At 38.9% G+C, this 18283-nt stretch overlaps 1 protein-coding gene and 1 long non-coding RNA gene across 6 annotated transcripts in view; both read left to right on the top strand.

Annotated features, from left to right (window-relative positions):
- The first annotated feature begins 328 nt into the window (after positions 1–328).
- On the top strand, positions 329–3805 carry LOC118210897. Its single transcript, XR_004761926.1, has 2 exons — positions 329–722; positions 1076–3805. It is a non-coding gene; the product is annotated as an uncharacterized LOC118210897 (long non-coding RNA).
- A 1905-nt stretch (positions 3806–5710) lies between these two features.
- Positions 5711–18283, top strand: part of tox2 (TOX high mobility group box family member 2) — a 118640-nt gene continuing 106067 nt past the window's right edge. For 2 of the 5 annotated variants that reach the window (XM_035388503.1, XM_035388502.1), the window contains exon 1: positions 5711–6365. In XM_035388503.1, coding sequence (XP_035244394.1) covers positions 6261–6365 — 105 coding nt within the window. In that variant the 5' untranslated portion in view covers positions 5711–6260. The remainder of the gene's footprint in view (positions 6366–18283) is intronic. The other 3 variants (XM_035388505.1, XM_035388501.1, XM_035388504.1) reach the window with 2 other exon arrangements.

Raw genomic sequence — 18283 nt, 5'->3', positions numbered from 1 at the left:
TATTGTGCTTACTGGACTTTTAACAAAAAAACATTTTTAAAGCATGTTCTTGAGGAATTAAAACCAAAATCCTCGTCTACTGTTTAAAACGCATAGGAAGAGCCTCATCCGCAAATGTTCTCCAAGATCCCTTAAATAAACACGCGGTTAAGATTCTTAGATTAAAGCCGCTCATCTGGTTTCGGTTGAGAGTTTGGCTGGGGGATGAGGAGGAATCTAATTAAATTAAAATTGGATACAAAAGGGGGGCATGGTAACCATTCCCAGGACAACTGGTACACATAAAAGATAAACTGCAGAAGTGAACACAACTAATTCACCAGACATATTCAGCCATCACAGGATAATGACCCGAAATTAGCCTTATCCAACAGTAACAATGACTTATAAATAGTCATTTTTTTATTGGACTCTGCTGCTGTACTGCTAACACATGGATGGAGGGCTGTAGGGACTTAGAGCGAGGCTTTTCTGACCAGTTTTCACCCAGGCATGTCGATCATTTATAATAACAATATCAGTTTTAATCTATTTCTACAAATCGTGCAGTCCAGGCCAGCAAGATGGTGAATACTATCAAACCCTAGCAAATAACTGGCTGCATCATTTTAAGCTACCAGTTGGTAACAAACTGTAACTCAACAGCACAACGAACATTTCACATTTGGAGTTGAATGAACAGTCATCTGACAAGAAAAAATTATTCGGTAATTATAAAAAAGGTAAGTGTATTTTTTTCATTATAAGGCATTTTTTAAAATCAGTTTACTAATGGAGCTTGGTTTTATATATAAAAAAACTACACAAAGACTAAACAACCATTCTATTATTTTTTATTATCCTTTTTAATATTCTTTTTTTTAACCAACTGCAGTTTTTTGTAGCAGTAAAAACCAGAGTGTATTTGTTCTGCTAATTGCCAAAGAGGTTCTGTAATTAAAGGATAATAAAGCATTGGCAGTAATTAGTTTCTGTTGTTGGGCGGTAGTCCATCAATTGTTCCTCAATAATACTGATCATTAGCATGCAGCCAGTAGTTTTTTTTTTCTTCTTCTTCTTTTTTTCTTTTTTTTAGGGCAGGGAGAGAGGGATGCTGGGACAGGAGCACTACACAAGCACTACACATTCCATTCCCATGAAGCCATGGCATCCAGCCGACAGTTAACCCCGTGCTGTCCCCCACTCCCCCCGGCCACTGCGGTGGGCGATACCAGCCCGGCTCGGCGGGACCACAGAGAGACCCGCCTGTGACTTTTATTTAACAAGTTCACACTCCGGGACGACTGCGGCGTGCTGGGTAATAACCACCTCGATGGAAGCGCAGTCCTAGGGGCGACATGTCACACACACTGCGATGACAACGATAATTCGCTCCCTTCTAGAGGCCGATTTCCCCACTCCCCTCCTCCCCCTTCTAGGATGTGAGATAAACAGCGTGCTATTAGCAGAGAATAGAATAAATGCATGCTTTTCTCTCCTTCTCCACAGCCATTTTCTTTCAAGGACAACAGCTGGGGTGCGCACATCTCCTTTTTGCCCCTCCGTTTTTTTTGTGCTCACTTCACTAATGGATTAAGTTTGGGTTGCTGGAATAGCCAGGGAGACAATGTAGAAGAGCGAGAGCACGAAGGTCAGCTCGGTGGTGCGAATGTTACACGCTCCAAGGTCGCCCGGATAAAGATGATCTGGAATGTGTTTTTCTTGGTTTTGCATGAGCGACATTTTGCCATGCAGCACCCTTAATAACGTTCATGCGTGTTTCGGCAGAAGAATACATGCATAAGTATAACAGAGGAGGGAGGGAATGAAGAAAAGATACATTTTGTAAAGGAGTATAAATCACAATGACAGGTCACAGAGAGCCATGCTGTACAGAAGTATGCAATGACGTGAACAGGAAGCTTGCAGCAAAGAAAAGACAACAGCAAATACATAGCCAAATAAAATAAGACAATTAAACATTTTCATCAAACAACATTTATGGTGTAATAGCACTTTTGGATATTATATACGTAATGGAATTTTTATTAAGAGCTATTTATGCTCTTAAAAAAGGTGAGGTCAAAACATAATGGGATTTGAGCACATACGCGCAGGTGGGTTTCAATGTCACTCCCGAGTGATGGTGCCGCAGAATGACACCGGAGTGAAGGAAGATGTCTGTATTCTCAGGAAAACTTCCCTCTGTCCTTGTGTCCCATTCTCCTCTGCTCCTTCCCTTTCATGGTTCCTTGTGACGGGTTCAGAAGGAATCAAGGTAAGGAAACAAGGAAATGTTTTACATTTTTTAATGTGCTCCATGCCCCTCTGAGCTGATACGCATTTTTCCTCTGACAACTAATGTGGAAAAAAAGTAATTCTGAACATGGAGATCATAATGCTCGTCATTATGCAATAATGACCTTGATTTGTTTATTTTAACTTCAAGAAAGGAATGTTAATTTGCTTCATTGAGGGGTTTGATGAAACCTGGCTTGAGCTAAAACCTGGCTGACAAAAAAAATGGCTTCCCTTTATTTTAATAATGCTTTTGCCAGCAGTACAGTATCTGGCAAATATCTTTCACTCAGTTATCGCTGGATTGAATCAAACGCCTTCCAGGAAATTTGTTGAGGCCTTGCAGGCTTTTCATTGCGGCCTAATTTATAACCTCTTAAATTTCGTCTTTGCTATTGAGTCCCACGTCTCAAAGCCCAAGCAAGTTGAAAGGGTGCTTTGAGCATTGTTGAATGCTTTATGTGTTACTAATCCACTGGAGGCATCTTATTAAAGGGACACATGGACTATAAACTGCGGTAGGGCTTGTAAGACACCTTCTGGCACATGCCCACCATTTTGAACGAGACCTGTCAGTACAGGACTGATACACCCTGCCCTTCCACCTAAATCTGTTAACGTACCATTGGTCAATCACTCTGCCCTGTGCCTCTGAAGAAAATCTGGGGATCATCCTTACCTCTGTTTTCCTGGATTTAAGAAGAAGTTCCACTCAAGCTTGATTTAAGAGTACATGCAAACCTTACTTTTTCAATGCAAATATTTACATTATTACTAATTTTAGTTAAATTTGAACTCAGTAACCATGCTGTGAAGAAATCAACTACCTTTTACAATTAATTGGATGTCAAAGGATTAAATGAACACTTATCTGTAATCTTAATTCTGACTAAAAAAATTAATGTTAAAACTGTTTCTTTACGTTCAGTTTTACAAGTCAAAACAAAGGTCAAATGTTGATAGAATCCAGGCCAAAGTTATGGGCAAATGTTGATTGAATCCAGACCTTCTGTCTGAACACACTTGTTCTTTGGCGTCCTCTTGCTCGCTCCTCTTGGGGTAATATTTGTTAAATTCGCCTTCTTTCCGATGATATATTCCATGCAGCTGACCTCCCCTTCTCATGCTCTTCCTCTTCAGCTGATACAACGCTTTACTGCGCGGCCTTCCTGTGCTCTGTCTCTCCTCTCAGGCAGTTCCATTGCTCAGTTCCACTCCCAGGCTGATTGTTGTTGTTGCTGTTGTTGTTGTTGAGATTTGCTTCGAAACCCCTTGCTCTTGTTTACAGCTGTGCTAATCCTTCTGTTCCTCATTATCATCAATCACATCCTCCTACTCCCCCTTTACATCTGTTGACATCCGTGTCTACTTGCGAAAGCTCTTCCATTTCTCCACTCTGTTCATAGCTAGAGCTTCAGATCACAAAAAAAATGTTTGTGGTTTCGTTTGCAAAATGCGCATTTAATTTCATGGCATTGTAATACGTTGTGAAAAATAAAAACTAGTCTTTGTGTGTTAGAGACCAAAAGCGAGGTCAGGGTTCTTTGAGCCATTAACACTCCCACACAGGGGTGTCAAACTCAAGCCCTGGAGGGCTGCAGGGCCCACAGCTGTTTGCGGTTCCCTTACAGCAGCAGCAGCCAATCACAGCCTTGAGAACAGGGTGAGTGGACTCTTCGGCCAATCAACGACTTAAACGAAGCAAGGGTGCTGAAACAATGCCGGAAACCAGCAGACACCGTGGCCCTCCAGGACTGAAGTCCAGGTGTTTCTGACACCTGAGGGAAATATTTTAATCTTTATACAAAAATAATTTCTTTGAATTCCGCCATATAAGTAAACACTGGTATAGAAAGAATAGCATGTAATCATACTATTGTAATCAAAGGAAAACTGTACCTCAACATGAAAAAAGACATTTTTACAGATGATGATAAAAATACCCAGAGTGCAGCTTGATGAGTGCAATGCCCCTGCTTTATAAGATGGTGCTTCTAAAAGTTAGATAAGTTACTCCAAAGGATATAACTTGGGAAAACTCATATTTAACACAAGAACTGTAAGTTGGCTACTGTACATCCCCACTCAAGCCTGCGCTGACACTTCATTGATTTTAAATTAAATAATATACACAGTACACATGTGAATACTTGTCCGAATGTCAGCTGATTAAGCTGGGATGTCAATACGAACTTTCATTCTGGCAAATCTTGAAAAATGGCGTACACAGCCATTCCCATGTTTCCCTTGCCTCAAGCTCCCATAGTTCATTGCAAAGCCATAGTCAATGTTGTGTATAAAATGCCGGGTGAAAACCTTCATGGGAATTGTAGTACAATGCTAAATCAAAAGACAGGTTACACAGAACATGTTTACATCATTTTAAAAACTTTCAGTTTGAAGCTTATGAAAATACTGAAGCTGAACTTGGAATAGGCCTATGTCACTACCCCAGCATATACAGTTTATGTCACAACATATGCATTTAACAAAATTGGGGGAACTTATCTTTTAATATCAAATACATACATATATATATATATATATATATATGTGTGTGTGTGTGTGTGTGTGTGTGTGAACTAGGCTGCAACTGCCCAGAATATGACTACATAAATATTAAACTGCTCTACAGTACCTGACCCATGCACAATCATCTGTTATAATTGTTGCCAGGTCCCTACCCAGAACTGATGCTTAAACAAACAAGTAATAAACTGGCTGATGCAATGGTAACAATTGGTTCCTCTTTCAAAAATATTCCATTTCTCTTATCACTTTAATTCAGTGTAAGCTCGGAGAACAATCAACTAAAATGTACTATTATGATTAAAACATTGTCAGTTTAAACACAGGGGTTAATCATTAAGGTATTCCGTTTGAAATATTTGAATTCCTTTTTAAATACCTGTTTCTGAACAACAAAAATGTTCTCACACCGAACAGCTCCGTGGAGCACATTCAATTTTAAGATTCTAAGCATGCGCAATGTTTTTTCCTCGTGAAATCTAGATGATAACACATGTATGCACGGGCCACAGTGTTCCTTTACAATCATTCGCCAGATAAGGTAATGCAGGCAGTCCAATATAAGCCCAAGTGACAGGCCCACATTTCCATGTCATGTGTGCAGAGATATTACTCGTAAATGTACTAGTGTGAACCAACGAACCTTGCACGTGCAGTTCGACTTGTTGGAATGCAATCACAAATCCCTGGTTTTATTTATATCATAAAATAATCGTTCGGTTTTCACCTTAATCCCCACACTGAATCAGGTAGCCTAGTCCAAGCCCTTAAGGTGCTAGCACTTTCCATGTTTTATTTCACACAACTGCGTACACGACACAGTCGTGAATCGCACAATAACTGGAACAGTTACCAGTACGGCCAGATAGCTACCCTCCCCCTATCGTCTCCCTGTTCCTTTTATTATCGGCAGAGGTCGCATGGCATTTAGCATGGAGAGGAATAGTCGAACTATAACTCCAACTGAACGCATGGATAAACACTCCTACATGACAAAGCTGAGGACAGCAAACGCAGCGGGAAAATAGAAACAAAAACGACAAGCTTGAGAAGGCATCTAACACGAAGAAATTAAAACCTTTGTTCGATAAGAAAAACAAAGTTGATGTCTGGCTGTAGATAACTTACCAGTTTTAATGTAATACCCATCTATTGATATAAACATTCGTATGACCGAGTTTTATATTTTTTTCCATATAAAATAATCTTTCTCTTTTTTTGAAATCACAAAATTCTAACAAAATACCAGGTTAAATCAATCGAGCATCACTTCTCGAAAGCCTGTTGGCACTTAAGTTATACCACGAACGGATGTGAGGAAAGGGTGCATTGAAAAGACTCAACCCCTTTTTCTTTCTATCCCTCTGTTTCTTTTTTTGTTCGCTTAAACAATAGAGAGAGCGAGTCACAGACACTGAACCTGCTTTCATGCCGTCAGTCTCGCGGACTCTGAGATGGACGTGAGATTCTATCCGGCACCCCCTTCGAGCGTGGGTTCATGTTCATTACCAACCGATTCGAGTTGCCTGAGCTCTTTGGACTATTACCACTGCAACAAGGTAATTAGGAAAGTACTACGTTTGCTTTTGTGTTGTAGAGTTGTGTTCTCGTTGATTGCAATGTGTAATGCACCTCATCCCACAATCGCACATTTGCATGACATATTCTGCTTTTCGCATCTTAATGATGTGCTATTGGGAAAAAAAATCGTAGGCAACCAGCGGTACATTTTCTTTATTATTTTACTATTCCGAACGGGTACCTCACTTTACGTAGGAATTATCGAAACTGTATGTGTGCTCCAGTCAATACGGACGCTCGAGCAGTTTATTTATAAATTAGACTGTGTAAAATTCCAAAATAATGTAACATCTGGATGGGGCTTACACATTTAGAACATTTTCAATTACTTTGTTGCAACTTTCGCTAAGTTGTTACTACCTTTAAAACGAAAGATCCGTTTGCATGTTTAACATGACGATATGAAAAATAGCTAGCAGCGTTCATGCAGTGGGCTTTTCTGAAACATGTAGATAGACAGTGCAAGCTCTGTTACGTATCAAGTGTAGTGTCTGCGTTATTCCGAGAGAAATGGAAGTAATGTGCAAACCATGGACGTGTTTTAGTAACACGTGCATAGACTAGAGAACTTGGGGTGCAGTTTGTGTGTACATTTTTGTTTTAAGATAAAATTAAATAGAGTTTTGATGTACTATAGCTGTATAGCTGTACTCTTTGGCTGTACATGTATTAAAAAGTAGGCTACTCATTAAAATTTGTTTCTGAGTCGCTGGACGACACTGAAAGCGACCTGCCCAAAACCTGAATATAGCTTACTGTAGCCAGCATTTTGAGTGCCTTTTCATACAGCGTAATAGAAAGTAGAATGTATTACTGTAGTAGGGTTCCTGTCTTTCTTTAGCAAACCATTACCTTCGTCACTTCGATGTGCTGTCAGTTGCATTTTCTGTTTTCAGAATTAAACGGTGTGTGTTTCCAAAATGGTTTAGATTAATCTGTGTTAGGGGCATATGTTTGAATTTTCCTTCCTTGAAGTATTGCGATTTTCTTCCTCAGAGGTGAATGATTAATATTGTAGTCAAAAGTCAGACGCAATTCTGCATTTAAAAAAAACAAGTTGTCCGATTTGGACTGTCCTTCAGTGCTACTACCATTGGTCAGTCACTCATTATTGCATTAATTACGTATTATCCCTGCCAGTCTTCGTTGTTTCAAGGCTACCTAACCACATAAAAACTTACATATGGCAATGTAGCACAGCATAAGGTAAATTATTAATCAGAGCATCCGCAATACATTTACTTTAATACAAATAGGCTTTAGGGTTTAGGGTATGTCCCATACCTGCCAGCTGTAGTCCTGCTATGGTAATAGGCTACAGAGCCGAATAATAAATATGCGAATAGCTTACTGTAGGTGTAGGCTAGTGGGAATTTAAGCTTTGTGTAAATGCTCGTGCTCTGTACATTTGTTAATGTTAAAGGCCTATATATGTCTGTTCTACCATTTTAGCTCTGCATATGCACAATGACAATGTTGTGGCAACGTTTGAGAAACACTTTCTTTCTTCCATATATATATATATATATATATATATATATATATATATAATCCGTTACAGTTTGCAGGAAGGTACATTCATCCAGATTGATTTACAGTAGTCTATATTGCTTAGCTACGATGTGTTGAATGCTAATCGCGGAGCTCTGGATTTGCTCGATGGTCCCCTTAATTTTAACGGCTGTACAGTTCTGCACCTGTCGTCCGTGTTTATTTATTTATTTATTTTGCTCCAATTATGGACCGAATCCACCGATGAACCTGGAAACTCAAAGAAGCTTTGGCCAAACTTTCTATTACCTGCAGTAAAACCCTGCAAAAAAACTTTGAAGGCCGGCAATATTTGGTGAATCGCGCAATAAAATCTCAGTTTACTGTAGATGGCATCGTTTTGTTTGTTCCGTGCAGATTTCCCCTACTGGATTCGACTATTTTGCGACAGGATCACTGTAAACATAAATTACAGATCAAGTTCATTTTTATTTTCTCAGCAACATAAAAATACCTGTATTGAGAGTTCATTCTCAGAAATGAGATTAAATTCGACAGGGAGTACATTTAATTTCTTGCTTAACTAATTTGATTTATCTCGACTTAGCAAGTGCTGAAGATGATCAATGTGCGCATTTCAAATATAAATATATACAGCGCATATGGAAAAAGCTATTAACGTAGTGCAGTTCATTGCTGTTTGCACTGTACATCACTCAACAGTGCAGTCACATCAATAAACCATTTGAGTTTTATCTTCAGTGCTGATCAACAGTGACAAGTAAGATCTTTCAAGAGCCAGATGAAAGCAAAGAAAAATAATACTTATAATATTTTTGAAGTGGTCAAGAATGCATGCTACCAACATCATCAGACATGCTATGTCTGTTCATGTAACTGCACTGTGTTGCATGCAACCAGGAGCGCCTGTGGTATTTCTTAAACAATAGATTGAAATATTTTATATTTTTACTATCCTGCAGAAATGTATTTTTTGGTATTAATGTATGCCCATGTTGAAGTGAACATTACAGCTGTAAAGCCAAGCAGGCATAACCAGTGAGAATTTTAAATAATTTAAAAGAACAATAAATACAACATAACATAACGTAAGACGAGAACAGGCCGTTCGGCCCAACACTGCTCGTCTATTCCTGAACAACAAATGGAAACCTAAGAATGATAAGATAAGAATGATAAGTCTATTTGACATTTTCTTAAAGACAGTCATTAACATGGGAGTGGTCTTTGCCATATAATTTTGCTACACAATTGATTAAATGCCAAAAACTGTTTATAAATTTTACTGTCTAATTGATGCAATATAGAGCAATGCAATGCTTTGGAACTTAATTATGTATTCTAAAGCTTCATAACCCAGTAATTACAAGCTCTCAAAGTAGCTATTTTAAAAGGACTGAGCGGATGCAGTATTAATACACAGCAGAAATTGGTTTCAATGCATGGTAATACAGTAAGAATGTGCCAAAAGATTCAGATTCCTACATTTCTATACCTTTGCAATAAGCAATGTTTGCATGTCCTGCTTGGATTAGGAGCTGCTGTTTAGTTGACTCAAAATCTAAACCACTGTCCTGTAACAGGCCGTAATTTGAGTTCTGCATGTTGTAGAATAGCTCAAGCTCTTGCTGTATGTTAGGTGTCAACTCATTGGTTTAAAAACAAAGCACTTGCAACAAAACATGCACATTGAGATGTTGCTACAAATTTGGTCAAACTGAGGTTAGACCATATGCAGCCATTATTTATAAATTTGCTAAATATGGTAATAACATTTTTCATTAAGCCATGTGCTATACTTATTCAGTTATGGTACTCAATGCATTCTCTACCAGTGGAATATCTATTTGCATATGCAATGTTGAATAGCTTCAATTTAAATAGGTTACGAGGATTAAAATGTACTTTTATGTAAAGTGATGAAAAGTGCGCATTTATTGTGCTGTTTTGGGCCCAGCAGTACTGTAAAAGAAAACCTTCTGGTGACTGTTGTTTGTGATGTTGGTGAAATGTGACAACTCAGTGGTAACAGGGAGGTGGTGAAGTTATGAGTCTTTAAAATAAACAAACTGCAAGGCTGTTAGGCCACTGAATTGGAATCCATGAATTGAATATGTACCTGTATTTTTGCTTTGGGCTGACACATTCGTGTGGTTATAACAAGTAGATACAACTGCAAAGCAATAGCAAATGATAAACACCACATTCAGAGTAATTGTTAAATGTTTGGTATTAAAGCAGTACAGTTGCCTCAGACTATCTGCTATGTGCTATAAGGAGATATTTTGGGAGCTGATCTGCATAATCTTCTGAGCACAGCTCTGCAATAAAGTATCATTTTCTTCAAGATGTTCTTTTTCCTGAAACTAAACTTGAGGTTTAGCCTATATTCTACACTTGCAGTCACTAATCACATTTATATGCTTGCGCTGAAATTCTAAATGATGCGCTGAAGAGAAACATCTCTCTCCAGGAATATTTTAATATCCCAGAGAGTCGTAACATTTTAAAACAGAATGCGCTTAAGTGTAAGGCTGCTCACTGGATTTATTTAGATTTACAGCCAACGATCTCAGTAATGTTTTCAAATGCCACGGGGTAAGGACGAAGCCTTCTGAAAGCTTGTCTTATATTAGCCTAGCTCATTTATATTATCATTATCCATCGCAAGTAGATCATGTAGTGTATTAGGCACACTGACGCTTCGGACAGAGTTATCATCGTGGAGATGAAAGCCGAAGACCGACGGAGCTCTCTGCGTCTGCTCAGACAGGAAGTGGCGATGGACGCCGAGCCAAACAATGTAAACAGTGTCGACTTTGTATTTATGTTCTTAGTCCTGCCCAAATGAGATTACAGGTGTCGCCATTAAAACATGTCGGCATGTGTACAAGGAGATATCGTGGAGAGAAAAAAATAAATATTGTGCTGTTGCTTCTCAGATTGGCCGTGGAATCTGGAATATTCTTTACATGGCGGTGCTTTGCATAGTCAGGTCTATTCATGGGCAAAGAAGGGGCCGAGTTGGCTGTAGTGTATAGGTTAAATCTGGAAACAGAATTAAAAATGGCACTTTGTAAGGTACTGTAAGACAGAGGCAGCATTCGAATGGAATGACGTAATTCTGTGGATACCATTAAATAAGGAGTTTATGTGTATAGGATTAGGGAGGGAAGCCATTTAAAAGCATAAGAACACCTATTCCTAAATGTTTTACAATCTAATAAAGACGTGTTATACTGCATGTGTAAGAGGAAATATGGGTATCCTTTCAACAACACAGCAAGGAAAGCTGCAATGGACAGTAATTCAGGGCCATGTTCAATCACTCTGAAGTAGACTGATCTTAAATTTCAATATGGAATTTAAAGAAGCAGTGGAATCATTTGTTATTCATAGAATTTTGTTTTGCTTTTGCTGATTTCAGGTTTGTTGAAGGGTGTACAATAAGTAGCTATCACCCATCTGTGAAAACATTACTCATAGTCGCACACATTAGCATTAGTGTTCAGCCACTTATTGTGGGATTTTGTCTTATTGCACAAGTCTGTTATGTATCCTTCCTTCACCACCATAAGCTACTAGTTTATTCTTCTTTTCATGCCTTATTGTACCATTTATGTGACAGATTTATCTAGGCAATAAACCATATGCATCTCCTCCAACATGACAGTCCTGTCAGCCTTTTTTAAGCTGAAATGCATCAGATCAGTACATAACGTGGGTCAACCTCAATAAGAGCATCCGCGTTTTCACTTATGAGATAAAATGGCAGTGTGGATGGTTTTCTTCTAGAAAATTAAATTAACACATCTGGAAGGTTTGTTTGTGCATATAGCCCCAAAATCTTCTGTGGACCATGATGACATGCATGGTGGATGTTAGGAGGAAGAGAAAAAAAACTTGATTCTTTTCTTTAATTACTTCACTAGCTCTCTGATTTCATGTGTGCATGTTGTAAATGGCGCAAGTGAAACAACTCTCACAGGCAGGAATGATCAGCTGACCGAATCCCTCCCTCCCACGGGTCCAGTTCGCACCGCTGTTTGAGGAAACACTTTGCCATGTATGCTAGAACAAAAATGAAGGATAGCTAATTTTGCCAAGCCATTATGAACTGACGAAGTGTACTCTGGTCAACTTCCCCCCCCCCCCTCAGAAACCTGTGCCTGGTAAATTGAGCCATTTGTATTCAGTACAGAACTCAGGAAGTGGATGACGTTTCAGGCCAGTGTTAGGAATATTGCTTGTTCATGATTTCCAACACTTGTCAAAACACATTTATGCGGGTGTCTGCTTCTGATATTAATGGTAATAAATTACAGATAGTTGGCGTCCGATACGATAATGGCGATTATCCACGTTGTGACTGGGCCTGCCTTTCCACCGATTGACTGATTGATTGAAGGAGACTGCTGTTGGGGTAGACTATCTGCAACGTGGGTTGATTTTGTTCTGTTGAAAAGAAAAAAAAATGGGAAAAAATGTTCAAAATACATTTTTAAAATGCAATTACCATTAGGACCAGACAGAGTAATATTGATGTTATACAATGGTGCTGAAGATGAAAACAAAATATGTTTTTGGCAAAGTTAGATTACTTGACATATGGCTAGCTGGTGGATAGTAGATATATTAATCTGGGAACTGAATCTTTTTTTATTTGTATGTGTGAATGACTTCAATATTGAAGTGCTAAAAAAGCCCACAGCAACATCCCATGCACACATAGGTCTGGATAAACATTTGTCCTTCATTTTGGATCTCAATTATGTGCAGGTGCTACCCTCTTTTCACCGCACATGCAATTTTCAAAAATGAATTCTGGTGATCGCTGAACTCTTCGAACCGTGTTTGCGCAGAAAAAAAATGCCTGCTGCAATTTATTTTGACTCAAAGTTAAAAGGAAAATGCTAGCCAACTTCAGGTCATGGCCAACCATTATGTCTGGTGTTTGAGAATGGTTTAGAATATGACAGTATAAATATTTGAATGTCTCACAATTATTTATGTTTTAATTGACTATTTACTTTTATGTCGAAATGTTCTCAGCTTATACAGCATTTGAGCAGAAATTTGTATGCAGACATATTAACTATTAATTGTAAACAAGTAATTGTGTGTGCACCGTTTCTAGCAACATTACTGTGAAATGGAACTAAAATAATGATCTCACTACCTTCTCTATGTAGGTATGCATATACAACACATTCATAGGCAGGCATTGTGTTTTTTTCACTTCAGAACTTGCACATTTAATGAATGCTACATAGCCTTGACATCAGCAAGCTAACCTGCCTGCACGTGGTTTGCTTCTTGCACCTCGACTTACATTTCTGCACCATATTGAACATAAACGGATGCCATTCTCGCCCTGCATAAACTTTCACCCGATCTCTTTGAAGTCTCGTTTCACATCGCCGTGATGAGACAGAATTCTGTCAGTTCGACATATGCTCCCTGCATGTTTAAGCTAAAGGCCAGCTCCACTGAAAATGTGCGTTGCGGTGAAACGGAGTATTTTCTGAATGCATTTTGACTCCTGCATATCCCGGGGCTGACTTACATTGGTTTAATAAAGTAAGATGGATGAGCCGCTCCAATTTCCCATTTCCATACAAAAAGTAATTTACAGCCAAAGAACATCTTTCTCCCTCTTCAATTTATGATACTGAAAGAACCTCCAATCCTCCTGCCTCGTTTTAATTGGACATTTCATAAAATGTACATGCATAATTTTTTTATAAGGATACTTGAAAGCTTGGCTATGAATAAGCCTAAATCTCTTTCCATTTACTTTTTTTTTTGCATTTTTACTGGTATGTGTATTAACAGGGGTTGGCTCCTTAGGTGGAAGTTCTCAAATTTTCCTTTGCAAAGTTAGTATGGGCTTGCTAATATGCTGTCACGACAAAGTTAAAATATAGCCATGGTTATGTTTAAGTGGTGCAATTTGCATTTATACTTTATAGACTGGTGCAATTACCCACTGTCTATGCAATAAATGTAAAGTGAACTGCTGATAGCTACTATAGCTACTATGCACATACTTTGGTAGAGAAGACATGGCTGGCCATTTTATATGAAGAAATGTAACGGGACAGACTGGAAGAGCGTTCTTTTTTCGGATCATGTTTCCTCCTCATCAGCATCTTTGGCGGTGGCGCAGGGCCACCATGCAGTTTGACAAACCGGCTCTTGTTGTGCATCGGAAGGCTTTTGGGCTGCGGCTTCTCCGTTTTTGTCGCTCACCTTTGATTGAAATACGGTGGAAATGTGGGCGGGCACAGCTGTGGAACTGCACCCATCCCTCCCTCAAGAACAGAGAGTGCCATTTGAGCCTTTAGCGCTAACGGTTGCTACCAGAAGTCCAAACGGCACGAGTGACTGCTTTGGCGGTGCTTGAGAGAGATCCAGGACATTTTCCTGTCGTATTTTGACAGGTGATACTGATCTGTGTGCAGTACACGCCTTAGAGACGGCACCCCATGTCCATATCTACCCATTGTGTCTGGGCTCCCATTACGGTTAATTGGATTACGTCTGCTAAAGAAAATATATAGCAGTTCCATGCTTCCCCTTGCAGAGGAAAGGCCAGTCACGATGAACCTCGTCCTTTAACTTAATTAATAGATTCGCTCCCCTTATGAATTTGGTTTCGTTCTTTTCCAAAAACTAGTTCTTGATGGCATCTAATGATACTTCTGCGAAAGAATGAAGAAATCATTTGCTATTATGAAGCAGCACTTCAGTGTGCACAGTTCCTGTGAGCGGAATAAAGTTGCTCTTTCCTAAATGGAAAATAAGTTCACATTGGCAGGGATCAGGAATTAGGGTCATAAATTATGAAGCGTTACAAAAATTCAAGATGTTGGCTGGCACTGTGCTTGTAAATGTGCTGTTGCCTGTACACACACATGCTTAATTATGACAATTGTACATTCACATATTTTAATGGCTAGTGAGTTGGTGGAGTGGAACCTAATAATGCAGGGCCTGGGTAAAAACCAGAATAATCTTTGAATGTGTCGTAGTGAGCGGGGATGGAAATCGTGCTCCTAACGCATAGCAGTTTGGTCCCGTCCATGTTCCACTAGGCTAGTCTCCTGGAAATAGCATTTTGGTACGCTAACCTTTTTCAGATCTGGGACGGCTCAAATTGCAACCCGTTAGGAGAGTCATTTTCAACTCCGTTTGCGTATCGGATCATGAAGTTCGTTCTGACTGTCGATGGATCCATACTGAGCGTTGCTGGGTCTGAACTGAGGTGCACGTGGACAGGAGGCTCTCTGAGTTTAGTATGGTGTTACTTTAATATGTCATTTACATTTAAACAGGAGAGACACCGTTGAAAAGCAAAAAGTAAGTACTTAAAATATTTTATAGATAGAAAAAAATATAGATAGAAATATTGAAGTATTAGATTTTCCTTTGCAAATCATGAACTGTCGAGCTAACATGCGAGCATGAAAGAAAGGTACATGCACACTCAATATATTTCAAATCTTTCTTTAAATTGTTGTGATTCATACACACATACAGCATAACTAACCCCTGATTTCTCTGGTACGTGAGGAGTTTGGCTTCATGAAAACCGACAGTGTGCGTCAGAACGAAAGTTTATACTTTATTGTGGGCGCGTTCGCACAACGGTGAGCTGATAATGATTCAGAGTGTGGAGAGAGCAAGAAAGACAAGCTGTGGGTGCCATTTTGGAACAGCCCCGAGATAACCATAATGGGCACGGTGCATACTGATCTCAAACATGCCTTGTCCTCTTTTATGAGTCATGGTTTAATGAGCTAAGAATAATTCAGTGCATTGTGATTACTGTAAATAATGTGACCCTCATATATTATTTTGAGAACACATCTGAATGTTTTGATCTTTTAGTACTGTTGCTAACAGGTTATCCCCTCTATGAGCCTGTCAATATGAATGATGGCTCCAAACTCTACAGCTAGTGCTGTATAGCATAGATTAATATATATTTTTTTCATTCTCCATAATAATTTATGCATCAAACATGATTTATTATTATTTTTTCAACAATGACCGTTTTAAAGGGAAGTTGTCGATTGTGTTATGTTTAAGCTAAAAACAGCATTCAGTGTTTTGTAGGTTTAAACTTCAGATTAAGATCAGTGAGAAACGCCTTGGCTATCTGCCATTTCATGCATGTGCACAAACTGTTGGAACCACTTTACTGTCGTACTATTCAAGATTATTCATTTGCTTAGCCAAATAAAGTATAACACTCACCCTGAATAAATTTAAACACGTACAGTATATGCATGTTATAAATATTCACCAGGAATGAAAAAGTTAGCCAACACTTTTATCCATGTTTTTCTCTGATCTATCACTATGATGAACTTTTGAATGTGTAAATTTAATATTTACATTACTGTGGAAATGGAAAATTAGACATACAGTAAACAATTGTCAGTAAAGAGAAGATAAATGTAAAATGAAAATGCAAATCTGAAGTGCAGCTTGTTAAGGGGCGTCTACTTTTCACATTCTAGGCATATTACTGTAAATAGTGTGAATATGCTAATAATATTTTCTGACCAACTTGATGTAGATGGTGTCATAAACATTTAGGCTGACGATACTGTGTAACTCTTTACGGGAGTGTTCACTTATTTGTTAGAAATAGTTAAACCATAAAACACAGTAACAGTTAGGCAGCAGATTACTACTTTTAAATGCCTGGAGATTACACTGGGTTTTAATTTGTATATTTTTTCACTGTGTTTTTAGAAGAGTGCTTTACAAAAAAAAAATGGTACACAGTAATCAGTGCGAATGTGTGAACTGTGTGGAGTAATTAGCTCTATAGCTTGAGGCTAGCATTGCCAAGCGTGACTTAATGTGATCAACCCTCAGGTGTACAGTTGTTCCATAGATTTTACAGAGATGGAATCTGCACATCACAGCCACCGCATTTAGTCAGCTTCCTGCTTACAGAGCCATTCTTGGTCTGAAAAGCCCCTAATGGGGACGATTTGACAGAATCGGCTGTTCACATAAGGTGTACCTGAATAACACCCCCTCCCCCTTTTCCCCCAAGGGGGGTTTATCTATCATAAGCAGAAAATATACAGATAATGCATCTCAGCTACTTCCTGTTTCAACAGAACTAATGGTGTGAGGTTTGTCATGCGGTTGACGCGAACCTGTTTGATTAATTTCTTTGAACTCGTTTCCCCCAAATATCAAAAGGGATGTACCTTTTCACTGGCTCCCTCTCCTTTTGTTTGCTGCGTGACCCAGGCCTTTGGAAACAGATTGCAGTTTCAACACGGCCACGGCACGCACACAGAAAATGTTAATTAAGTGGAAATGATTGGTCCTGGGTCGACAGTGTGCGCTAGATTTTTTTTCTTTTTTTCTTTTTTTTTTACCGCGGTCATTCACAAGTGTTGCTGACAGTGGAATCTGCACAGCGTTTGTTTTTCTCCATGGAATGGACGGAGTGTGGGCACGTGATGCAGGAGGGGACATTTTTGGAAAGGGCAGAAAAGAGCCCAGGGAACATGCTAGGTGTGTTTTAACCTACACAAAATTAGTCAGGATTTCCCATTCTAATCAGATGTGTATTTCCCCATTACTTTTAAATTAAAGTTAAAGCATGAGTAATGATATGAGTAATATTCTCTTGAATAAGGGAATCTCCTGAAAACAGAAGCACACTTTTACTGTCCGCATAGACACAGACTTGCAGATATTCTTGGCTGAGAATACCAGTCACCAGTGACTGTTGGTAGTACAGTAGGCTTGATGTAAAAGCCAGCAGACTTGCGGATTGATCATATTAACCATAGCACATAGCCCTGACATTGCTGGATAAGATAGCAGATGGTACTGTTGTGCATTAGCAAGAAAGTGACAGATCCTGCTCACTGTAAGTGTAAATAAAGAAACAATCATATATTTTGTTTTAGATTTGCAGGTCTCCCTGGTTTTTCAAGGAAAGTGGGATATCTGACTACTTCTTTTCCATAGCTTTCTTTAAACAAAATATTGCCAATAAAGGGCTGTGGGAACATTGGAAAGCTTTGAACATTACTGTCAGGTTTGTATACAATATAAAGGTCATTTTATTGGAAGTGCTGTTTTAAAATCCAATGTACTAAAATTTGCGAGATCTGAGTGGCTTGCTAACCCTTTCCCCTCCTATTAATGAGACCTAACTACATGTGCCGCAAACATTTATTTATGTCTGAAGTAGCATCTCTGAAAGGTCAGATTGGTAAGTACTTGCATTTGCTCTAATGGCCTTGATTCAATCAAACGTGCCACCAAAGTCAACAAATTGTGTTTTTGCTGTACTGTATTAAGCAGTATTATTTTAAATTGTGAGTCAGAGCTAAAATCA

Source organism: Anguilla anguilla, chromosome 13, assembly GCF_013347855.1.
Source record: "Anguilla anguilla isolate fAngAng1 chromosome 13, fAngAng1.pri, whole genome shotgun sequence".
NCBI classification, from domain to species: Eukaryota; Metazoa; Chordata; class Actinopteri; order Anguilliformes; family Anguillidae; genus Anguilla; species Anguilla anguilla.
Note: the sequence above shows the minus strand (reverse complement) of the source record. Positions and strands in the feature narration are given on the sequence as shown.